The 12,658-nt window shown below is 36.3% G+C and overlaps 1 protein-coding gene across 1 annotated transcript in view; it reads right to left on the bottom strand.

The window, feature by feature from the left end:
- The window catches only part of LOC106082375 (alanine--tRNA ligase, mitochondrial), a 40,345-nt gene that overhangs the window by 13,438 nt on the left and 14,249 nt on the right, over positions 1 to 12,658 (bottom strand). Inside the window, exons 4-5 of the mRNA XM_013244836.2 lie at positions 11,295 to 11,498; positions 8,641 to 8,785 (exon numbers count right to left, since the gene is read on the bottom strand). Of these exons, the coding sequence (XP_013100290.1) occupies positions 8,641 to 8,785; positions 11,295 to 11,498 (349 nt within the window). The remainder of the gene's footprint in view (positions 1 to 8,640; positions 8,786 to 11,294; positions 11,499 to 12,658) is intronic.

Below are 12,658 nucleotides of genomic sequence, written 5' to 3'. Positions count from 1 at the left end.
CGGAGTTCCTGGGTCTTGACACTCAACAGAATCAAGCAGACGAAAGATAGTACACAATAAACTGCTACAACAACAACAACCCGCTGCCAAAAAACGAAGGCCATCTACAAAACTGGCAAATATTTAATGAGGATTTTATAGCCTCAATAGCTGAGTTATCCTGACCTGCAAAATATTATTTGCATAATGGTATTAGTGGGCTTTGGAGTCTCTCCTGTCCAGTTCAAAGAATGTAAAATCCATAATTGACATACTGAAAGAAACATGCGGACGGCCAGAATTGTTAAGTAAGGGTAAGATTTACAAAGTCAGATCCACGCGCTCCTGAAGGCAAACTGGATCAAATTGTAATTTCGCAAAAAGATGAACAACATGGCTATGTTTCTGAAATCAATCGCATTTGGTCATCACTTTTCCCATCCATCGCTCCTAAGCGAACTGGTGTCTTTAGCTTCCTCCCAGTACGCCAATGCAATGGGCAGAAAAGTTGCCTCTTAGTGGGTAAATGCAATGGACCGAAGTGTATGAATATGACGACGGTTATGGATTGTAGTGTGTGGCTCAGTTGTGGAAGGAAACCTGATAGTCGATTCCTTGCAGAGTACCGATATGGTTAGTCGACGAAAACACCCCAACGTCACTCAAAGAGGAAACAAATACGCGATGGTTGGCGTTTCAGAAACAAATTGTGTGATTTGCCAAAGAAGTTGTGTAAAGGCCTGGTTATGCTCTCGTAAACATACCGTAAATGTAGAATAAATGTATCGTAAATATAAAGAGGCAATTATTCTTATTACAAAACGTAGCATTTGATATTACAAATAAACAAAGCATAAAATTATCAATATTATGAACAATAAAGACGGGGTACTGACGCCGGAGTACTTTAATGGGGCACAACATGCATACCTCAAGGGCAAGCTGATGGCACTCTGCCCGGATATTTAGGGAGCATTTCCAAATTTCCAATTTTGTTGGATCTCAAGAGAGATGGCGTAAGAATGATCGCATTGGCGGACGACATCGTACTATGGCATATGGGGACGACGTCGTACTGCGTAGCAAATTTCCATCAACTATCTGCAAGAAAGGTCACTAAGAAGATTGTCGATATGAGCTAAGAAAAATGAATTGAGAATGACCCCAGGAAAGATAGATAAAATATCTGGGCCCAGTATACTATTCGAAACTGTCTTGAATAAGGTATCCGGGTGAATGAGACACCTCGGTCTTCACAGATGGAGTTAACGACGACTGGATTGTCAGCGGATGGTAAACTCGGAAATTGACAATTTTGTAAGTTTCGCCATAGGTACGTCCAGTGACAAAAATCAACATGGAGCAACATGGAAGGCTTTTGATATAAGATTGTATCATAACATCAAAACAAGTCCAAATATATTCTGGAAGAGTTTGAATTACCAACATAGATCTGCTTATAGATGGTAAAAATTCATTCATTTTTTTATTAATCAAACATCGCCCACCCGGGCTTTACATTGATAGATTGGAACATTTTCAGGTTTTTATAATACAAAAAACAAAACTAAAAAAGAATATAATACTATCACTAAAATAAATAACTAACAAATTTATTGAATGTAAAAAAAATTGTTAAAAAAAATTAGTAACATAGTCTAACGCACAATTATCCGTTCAAACACCAAGAAAAAGCAGCAGTGAGATATTATCAGTGATGAAAATTAATTCAATTGAGTTGCCTATAAGAAATGTTGGATTAGCTTAGACTTAAAAGTTTGTTGACATACTGAGATGTTTTGAAGACTAGAAGGAAGAGTATTCCATAGCCTAGACAAGCGAATTACAAATGATCTTTCAAATACAACATGATTGAAACTTTCAATACGAATTTGAGAGTTCCGGGTCGAATGCAAGAATTGAAAGTAAGGAAGAAGGTAACTGGGTTCACGGTACTTAAGGATATTGAAGAAAAAGCAGAGGCATCTAATATTGAGAAAGTGCTCAAAAGAACATCCAAGTAATTGTTTCGCAAAGTATTCGTAGTCTCGTCTACAACGACGACCGTAAACAAACCGTAGTATGCTGTGGAAACACTTCTGAAGCCTTAGCAGATTAGTCCTATTGGATCCGGAATATACCTCAGCACCATACAATATATGAGGCATCAGCAACGAATGAGCCAGCATATATTTTTTTTGTGTGGCTAAAATAACATTCAAATTGCAGAGCTTTTTAAGTATTAAGTTTAATTTGGAGCAGATTTGTGCAATGTGCAAGGAGAATACAATATCCGAATCAGTTACAAAGCCCAATGAGGTCATAGTATCAGTCGATGTGCCAACATTGTTTTGAACAATAATATTTTGAGGAGAGTAGTGATGACGTGAGCTATTGAATACCACGCATTTTGTTTTACCAATGTTAATTGTTAAGTTATTTGACCGAGCCCATTGACAAACTCGTCCAATATCTTCATCAAGGTTCGAGATGCAACTTTCTAACGTACCGGAGTCAGTTATACTTAACAACTGAAAATCATCGGCATATATTGCTAAGTCTACATGTTGTACACAAGAACGAACGTCATTAACATAACAGGTCCCAAGACAGAGCCTTGGGGTACGCCAGTAGAAATAGAATCAACATTAGAAACACGATCATGGCAGACTACATACTGCGAGCGATTTGACAAAAATGACATAAGAAGTCTACAAGAGGTATGTGACAAATTGAAATTGTTAAAGAGTTTTAAAAAAAGAATATTATGGTCAACAGAATCGAAAGCTTTGCTGAGGTCACGTGCGGCAAGAATACAGGGATTGCCTTTATCAACAGCACGCCTGATCTCATCAGTAAGTTTGACCATAAGAGATGTGGTACTGTGGTGTTTTCTAAAACCCGATTGACAAGGGTCAATCAATGAAAAACGATTAAGATGATCCACAAGTTGATCCCTTATTATTATTTCAAATGCCTTCGATAATGCTGGAAGAATGGAGATTGGACGATAATCAGAACTAATTTGACCAGTAGTGTCTTTTTTCCGTAGGGGAGTAACTCTAGCTAGTTTCCATGCAACAGGAAAGACATTCGTCATTAGGATAGTATTAAAAAAAATGTAGTATATGCTGCTGAATATAAGGTAAGATTAACTTAATAAATCGAATAAGTATACCATCGGTTCCCAAAGCATTCGACTTAATTCTAAATATTGCACATTGTAATTCGTCCGGATATATATTTCTAAAGTTAAGGGTGTTGTTACGGCTATCAGAGTAAGTACTATTTATTTGGCTAAAATCAGGTACGTAGTTAGAAGTAGAAGAAGTAAAATAATTACTCAACAAACTAGGATCTATATCACAGTTGCTATCACATATAACTGAATCCAGACTGCCGGTAGAGCGTATTTTAGACCACAATTCTCTCGAATCTGTGGAACCAGCAAAAAAACGAGCACCATATGAGCGTTTAACCCTTCTTATAGTATAACGAGCCATAGCCTTGTATCTCTTATGCCTCAAGTCATTACTGGCAGAGGGTTCTTCAATAGAAGCGCGATATGCCAAATCCCTGTTAAGGATAGCTAGCCGCACATCATTATTATTGTACCATTCTGGTTTGCCATATCTAATTATTTTCGTTTTCTCAGGAACATGCCTGTTAACCAAATATAGAGTTTTTCATTTAAAACTGATAGCTGTAAGTTCGTAGCATTAGTACAGTAAATTGACGAAAAGTCAGTAAGCAATATATCGTTTACCAGAGCTGTAATCACGAAAAGATTTGAGAAAAGTATTACTGCTGGTAGGCAGTCGATATTGCAAAAGCATGAATGTATGTTTAGAATTAAGTGCGGGAAAGTTGAACTGGCTGCTCTGAATCACGGAGGGGGTGCAACTCACAAGAGTGTAATCAATAAGAGATAGAGAGTTTCGAACTAAGTCGAAGTGCATAGGAATGTTGTTGTGCAGGACGGAAAGATTGCAGCGAGTTAATGATAGTTTAAGACGTAAATACTTTCTAGAATCTAAAATATCACAGTTAAAGTCTCCTAAAATTATTACATTAGAGTATCTATCAACGATATCAGAAATCACATTTTCTAAAGCATCTAAATCTCCATTCGGCAAATATACAGTTCCCACAATTAATTCATCCATTCCAGAATTGATTCTTAAAAACAAGGCTTCACAATGCCTAGGCTCAGACGATGACAAGAGAACTTTTGCATTAAGATCTTTTGAAACATACATACCGACACCCCCGCCGCGCATTCCACTCCGCTCAGCTCTAAAAAATTTATATCCAGAAATGCTAACAGCCTTAGTAGGTACATAAGGCTTAAACCATGTCTCAGCTACACCTATAAAGCTAAGATAACCACTGCTTAGTAAATTATTTATCTCGTCAAATTTTGAAGAGTAACGGGAAGGTTTCAAAGACTGTGCATTGAAAAGGCCGATGTTCAAGAGGTTCCGATTAGAGCAAAATTGTCTTAAAAATGAGCCATCACTGATAATCTCACCGAAGCAATTAGCCGCCATCATTGTGTCCGACCAGTTAAAGTTAAAAAGATTATTAAAAACAGTAAAGAAAATGAGACTACAATAACGTTTAACATATTAAAAAATATCAAAAATTATATCAACAATAGCTGACTAAAAATTAATTTCAGTAAATTAAGACCAAAATCTAGATAATACTTGTCGAATTATTGAACAAGAGTCCAGTAATTCGACAACTAACCCTCCCTCCCTACCTTATCTAGAAAAAAAAAAATTAGTATCAATAACGTAATAAAATACCAGGATAAAAAAGTTAACCTGGTATACTAAAATTCGAGTAAGAATTGTGTTACAACATTAAATCGAACTTGATAGCCTTTTCAATATGCACAATCTATTTTAAAATTCAAAAGAATATACATATACACAAGCAGGATGTTAAATTAATTGAAATCCCGAATAACATTTTATATATCAAGAATGAAAGGTGTTGTCAGTGTAACAGGCACACAAAAAATAAAAAAAATTCTTGCAAGAATTTATCGCAAAAACATGTCCGTTTATCGTAAAAAACCAACGTTTTTCAGAAAATAAGTTTACTTGGCGAAAATTTCTTTTATGTGAAACGAATTATTTTTTGCGTGTGTGAGGGAGCAGCGACTTTGTTTTAGTTGCTTAAAGTTGTTTCTTGTCTAGCCAAAAATGTTTGTGGGTTAAAACTCGTAAACACAACCGCTTACTGCAGCATGTCAACCACGACACAGAGGTCTCCATTCAGAGGGAGACTTAGCATGTGGATGGCCGCAACGAAGACATGTTATTTAAAATCATCTCAATTAAATTGTACCACAAAGAAAAGACCAATAACGCCTATATCGACAATGGTGCGAATACGACGATGCTAGATTGGTACGTGGCCTAACGGAATCCCGATACCCTTAAATTACAGTGGATTGAAGGTTCATCTGCATCTCAGACAACAGAAGGCGTCGATATTGTAGTCAGCGCACACGATATAACAAATTAGATGTATCAAATGAAAAAGGTATATTTCACAAATAGATTGGAACTGCCTACACAAAACATTATAAAGCATCAGCTTGCGAAAGAGTACTGTGTAGGAGCAAAGCCTTAGATTATTTTAAGTATAGCCAAAGTTTTTTTTAACAGTGCCAACACAAATAAATGAGAGCAGTGGTAGCGGACTTTTCGACATAAAATGCAAACTTGGAGTTGTTGTGTTTGGATTCCTATCGAGTACTAACACAGACATTTAAACAGCCTGTTGTGCCAAGTTAAAAGAATCGTCAAATGTTGAAGATCAAATGAAGGAAAATTATTTTGAAATATAATCTTGTGGCGTAAAATTGAATACTTAGTCCGTATACTCCGAAAGCTTGGCAGGAGGCAAGTGTGGTACCCAAGCCCGACAAGACAAGTTATGCGGTACCAAAGGCCTGCAGACCAATAAGCCTTACATCCTTTCTACTCAAAACCATGGACCGTTTTGTGGACACCATAATAAAGAGTAGGACATCCAATGAACTGTTCAAATACAAATAGCAAGAACACGTACAAGACTGTAAGGGAGGATCCTGCAATGATATTAGAAAGGACGAACAATAACATCGTACAAGAACTGTACAAGAATAATAACGTAACAAAATGGGAAAGATCGAAGTTAGTTTGTAATTCAGCCTTGGCTCCACAACTTTAGGGTTTGCCGAAAATACATAAGGACAAAGTACCTCTTAGACCTATTTCTTCTTCAACGAAAGTGCCGTTCTACAATTTATCGAAATTCATCGGTAATATATTAAAACACTAACATTTTCATTAACAACGTCAGAAATTCGATGGAAGTAAAAGAAAGAATAAGCGACGTGATATTAGAAAATGGCGATATACTTGTATCATTTGACGTGGTATCATTATTTACAAATATACCCACACATTTGGCCATAAACAACATTATGAGTAAGTGGGAACATCTCAAGGAACACACTAAGATGACGAAACAGATGTTCTTAAAAATCTTGCAACTCTGTCTCATAGAAACAACTATTTTAAATACGAGGAGAAGATTTACCATCAAACATATGGTATGCCAATGGTCAACCCCCTCTCACCGACTATAGCTAACATTGTGTTAGACACACTTTTGGACGAAGTGTTGGGGGAACTAAGAAGCCGAAATATAGAAATCAAGTTTTTAACGAAATACGTGGACGACATCTTGGGAATAATCAAGAAACAAGACGAGCAGGAAATAATAAGGCTATTTAACGCATATCACACGAAAATTCAATTTATATTGGAAAGAGAAGTAGATGGCGAAATACCATTCATGGATATGAAGATTATAAGACAGGAGAACAAAATAGGTACAGACTGGTACCGAAGGCAACGACATCTGTACGAATGATGAACTACAACTCAACACAACCTAAAAGGATGAAGACAAATATGGCAACTAACTTTATCAAAAAAAGTTGTAGACCTTAGTGACGAGCAATATATTACACACAATATAGCAAAAATATAAACCATATTAAAATTAAACAATTTTCCACCTTCAATTATAAAGACTCTTATTCAGAATGTTGTTCACCCCAAACAAAACAAATGTGAAAAATCATCGGAAAATACTTATTTTCACAGTGTACCATATATTCCCAAATTAACAGAGAACAATGCTTGGGCACCAAACAGAGAAAATGAAAAAAACAACAATCGCATACAAATCAAACCACACACTACAAAAGCTGTTCACAACAACAACTACCAAAGCAGACAAACTCCAACTAGACAACTAGTTTACGAATTGACGTGCAATGGCAAAGAAGGGGAACAATGCAATATGTGTTATGTGGGCACCACTCGACGAAAACTGAAAATACGAATGGCAGAAAACGAAGCAGACATCAAGAAAGGCAGAGAAATCACAGCTTTATCACAACATATTAAAAACACGGGACACAACATTGACTTCAAAGCTGTCAGAATTATTGGTAGAGAGAGAAATGAAAATATGAGGTATACTCTTGAAAGTTTACGTATACAACAGAGGATAGAGAAGTCGATCAACACGAAAGAGGACAAAGATAATACAAAGCTACAGTATTCCGTTGCAATAGTTTAGAGTGTAAACATAGTTCTGTGATATTAGTTTTAAATTTTTCGCTGCAATATTTTACATTTAATTTATTTTTTTTTTATTGTAAATGTGTCGTGATGTCCAGTTTTTTAATAAATTAAGAGAATAATGCAAATGTAAGCATATGTAAGTAAAAACCATAAAAGTAACAAAACAGAACAAAATATTTAAAATGCGTCTCTTGTTAATATTGGGTTGACCAAAAAAGTAATTGCGGATTTTTCATATAGTCGGCGTTGACAAATTTTTTCACAGCTTGTGACTCTGTAATTGCATTCTTTATTCTGTCAGTTATCTGCTGCTACTTTTAGCTTGCTTTAGAAAAAAAGTGTAAAAAAAGTATATTTGATTAAAGTTCATTCTAAGTTGTATTAAAAATGAATTTACTTTCTTTTAAAAAATCCGCAATTACTTTTTGGGCAACCCAATAGATTTCACTAAATAAACTATTGAAAAAGTCGGAAAAAAAACCGACGAAACGTCGAGAAAAGGATGAAATAAACTTGTTTTATTTGCATTTTAAAACATATTGACCCTAACAACCCGCAAACATCACGTAACAAACAACTTAATTCGTTCAATTAAAAATATGTTCAACGTATGCCTCCTTAGCCAGTCACTTGCCGTGATAAAAAAAAATCGAATTTCTATGCCAAAAATATTAAGCACCTTGTTTGAAAAGTTTTTCATAAATCAATACCATTCTTATCGGTAAGTTCTATATTTTTTCTGTGTCATCAGTTGTAAAGTTAACCTACTGTTGAGAAGATTTTGACTTGATATTGTTTGAGTTTTTTATCCGATCATGTTATTATTGTACCATTATTTAAAATACTAATTCTAATTTAGTAGAGAATAAACTAATCCCCAACATATTCCACCCTGTTTTTTTTTTGTTCTTGTTGGTGGCAATCTCGTAGGTAACACCCCGGGTTACCCATTCTTCGAAAATAAGTACATATTCCCTGTGGTGACCTATATTAACATATTTACCTTATTAATGACATCAAAAATCGGCACAAATAAATCAGTATCATAATTTGACGATTTATTTTGCAGTATCGCCGTAAGTCTTTCAAACCCCATACCAGTATCAACGTGATGCGATGGTAATTGGCTAATGGAACCATCTTCGTGCCTAAATAAAAATTAAATAAATATATGTATAGAGGAAATTAGTAATTATTGTGAGCAAATGTACACCAGATATAAACTGATCCAATTATATACAAAAATTTCAACAAAAAAAATTCATATATAATTGGATAATTGGGTTTTGCCCATTGAAAGCAGAAAAAAGATTGGAATTCATAAATAAATGTATTCTCAATATATGTACATTTTATTTTACTTGTTGTTGCAAAACAAGTGCCTAACGAAAAAGATCCATTGGCGTATATTTTACCACATGAATACTATCAGCATTGGACAATATTAATAAGTTATTTCCCTCAATAACTTACCACAAAAAAGAATAGATCGTTCAATCTTAAATGAGACGGATTTTTTTCTAAGATTTCTTTGTTTAAAAAAAGCAATTATTGTATGATGACCTAGGTATGACGTACAATGTACTTCAATTACAACATCTATGTGTATACGCCATGCGCTGGGGTCTTTAATGGGAGACATCTGCATTTCCATGCATTCATTAGCAAAAACCGCCCATGGAACATTCAACTTTAGACTAGAACCAATAAACCACCTTTAATTGGCGGAAGGTGCAAATGTAATTCAAAATACATGTTTTGCGCTAAATATATTTGGTCTTGAAATGACTCATCTGTTTCTATTACAAATAGGCATTGCAGCCGGTTGTACGTACCGGATTGGCCCGATGAATTCCTTCATCGGCGAGGACTGCCGCCTCAGTGTACAACACACTGCTACAACAACAACAACGACATGGTAAGGCAGTCGAAAACAGATCTCAATGTAGACCCCCAGGCCCAAGCTGTCCTCTAGCTTAGACCCATCTGTGTAGCATGATCTTCCAGATGGCAATATCAGAGTTCCGTCAATCCAAGACTGTGCCGCTGGCAGCAGTGCCTCGGACTCGACCTCAAGTGTCGTCTCAGGTATCCAATCGGAAACCTCTTCCATTCCTTCTAGATTCCCTATTGTCGCCTCGATCCTCGTATCTATTCCCCATCGCTTTAAGCTTTTAAATAACTTTCTGGATAAGGTGAACACTCTACTGTATTCGGAATTTACACAAGCGATAGTAATCATCAGGCATAAAAAGGAGTAATGTTTTTATTTTCTTTAGTATAGGTCATTTCAATGTAGAGTGCTCGGTACGGAATAGCTGTGAGCACCACACTGGCTGGAACTGGAGATCCGATCTGAGTGATGTTCATCTCTGTCACGAGCAGTGTTGCCACTCAAGAAAGTTATTTCCTACCAAAATTTAAGAAAAATGCTACCAAACCTACAAAATATTCTACAAGCCAAAAATGGGGTATATGTTTTTATACCCACCACAGAAGAGTTGGCCATTTGGCATTCCATTTGGAACACATCAAATTATACATTTTCAAGGCTACAAGTACTAGATCGTCTTTATCCATTTAGGATCTAGACACGTCCGTCTCTCACTCTACAGTCTGAAGTTCAAAGATGGCCTAGACCTTGATATAGCACCCTTTATACCATCTCCCGATAAGAAATTTAGAGTTCATAAAGTCGTATTTTTGGCCCGATTTCAATGAACAACCGTACCGATTTAAGTGTTTGAGCCCAGAAATGCACTTTTACTTCCCATTTTCGCCGTTACAGCGAGATGCATGTACTCCTCAACTTTTTAGTATGGACCAAATTTGGCCATATTTGAATGCAACTGCCACATAGCCTTGTTTTTCCGATAGAAGGCATTGAACGCATTGGAATATATCAATTAACACTTGTACCAGCAGTTAGGTCAATATCAGAACTTACGCCCTTTTTCTTGAAATTTGAAGCAATGATACGCTTTATAACCCCGTTGAAACGACATGAAGTGAATTAATTTTAAGTCATCCGCGGCGATTTTCTCGGTAATTAACTTGATATTTATATGTTGGAAAAACCTACCGAAAATTGTGGTCAGCCTACCAACCTACCAAAAGAATAAAAACCTACCAATTTTGGTAGGAACCTACCAAAAACGGCAACACTGGTCATGAGAAGCTTGGGTACGAGCTACTGGGCGCGTCCACAGGTTGCGGATAGTGGGCAATCAGCGGCATTGACCGGAGAGTGACAAGGCGAGTTATTGGCGCCTTTAAATAACCAATGGCCACCTGTTCCCACCGCGATCGCACCTTTGGACAGGAACAAGCTTGTGGAGGATCGTTTGAAAATGTGGCTACAACAACAACAAAAATCCAATGCTTTCAATGTCACCCTGTAACACATGGCAAAACTAAAGTTTTGCTTAGGATATGTCAATACATTTCTTATGACAACGAACATTTCGTTTGAGGTGCATACCGGCATTATCCAAACAAAAACGAAGTGCGTGGAATAATACGCAAATTTTGACTTAAACACCAAATAATATCTGTTGTCTACTAATACCTTTCAAGCTTTAGGGAAAACCCAAGTTAAAACACAATTAGATAATTTAAAAAAATGTCTCATAATTGTATAAAGCGACCAAAACATACCTATTATACTGTATAAATACAAGATTCCACAGCTCTGTCAAATCCGACCTTCCAGCATTGACCAATTTGGACCGTTGATCTGTGTTTCCCAAATCCGGACGATGATCGATATGAATTTCGGTACATGGACCACAAGGGCCTGATGAGCCCATTTCCCAAAAGTTGTCCTTGGTGCCGAAAGGTAGAATACGCGACGAAGGAAAACTGCAAAAAAGATCCAAGTTAATACAAAAGTTATTATTTACAAATGAGTCCATATTTAATTATATGCTAATGATTTCTTAATCCATTAGAGGGCGCATTCTGATGCAATTTGTTTACAATTTTGAGCGAAGACTTCTGTGATACATAAATATCAATTACGAGCTGGCCAGCCAGTATGCTTCGCAACACCCCAATACGTTTTTTTTTTTGTTCTTTATTTGAAATCTGTATCGATTTTCAGGTTGTCTCGTATCCACATTACTTAATTTATTCAGTGTAAATGTTTTCTTCTTTCAAATATATTTTCTCCCTCCCCCCGAAAGCCCTTTTTTTCAAATAATGGTATCAAATTCGTACTCATCCCCCAAAGGCGTTTAATTGAAATGTCATATTGCCCAATCGACCCATAATTCTGTTAGGATTTGTTGGGGTGGGTGCCCCCAAATTTGGATACCACCCTAACTCCCAACGGGCCCACCTCACTGTGGTTCGAAATAGAAAAATTGTCAAAATCCTTCAGTAACAGTGAAATTGATACAATTATTGCAAATTTTGTTATGGATCCCCAATGGGTCCAGGCAGAGATTCATCAGCGGTGACATTGGTCATAAAACAAGACCTAAACTTTATATTGAAATCCTTCATCGGCAACGGCTGCCGCCTCAGTGTACATAACACTGCTACAATGACAATGATCAATGATGAGAACATTTTGCAAATGTCGCCCCAACCACATAGTGTTACACTTTCTGCATTTTCAATCGAACATGTTCGTATGTCCATAGGGTAAGTGCTCCTGAGTTCGGCATGTACCAGTAGTCGGCACTTTTGTTTTTTAAACTCAAATAACTAAGAATATGTAAAACTCTTTATTGTATTTAAACAATTATCAATAAACATCAATAATATCCTCGGCTCTCCTTGTGAACAAAAATATTTGAGCTGAGATTACAGATTACGGCAAAAATTCGTTTTTAGAGAGAGGGTGTCCATCAACAAGTGCCTGTTGTTAAGAAAAAATTAGTGGAAATATAGACTTTATAAGTTAAGAAAGCGAAGACAAGTTTATTATTTTTAATTACAAATAATTTTGAGTGGTAGAGGACAATCAAAAGAATATTTTAGTCATAACAAGTAAGAGCGTGCTAAGTTCGGTCGGG

This window comes from Stomoxys calcitrans, chromosome 1, assembly GCF_963082655.1.
Source record: "Stomoxys calcitrans chromosome 1, idStoCalc2.1, whole genome shotgun sequence".
Taxonomy (NCBI): domain Eukaryota; kingdom Metazoa; phylum Arthropoda; class Insecta; order Diptera; family Muscidae; genus Stomoxys; species Stomoxys calcitrans.
Note: the sequence above shows the minus strand (reverse complement) of the source record. Positions and strands in the feature narration are given on the sequence as shown.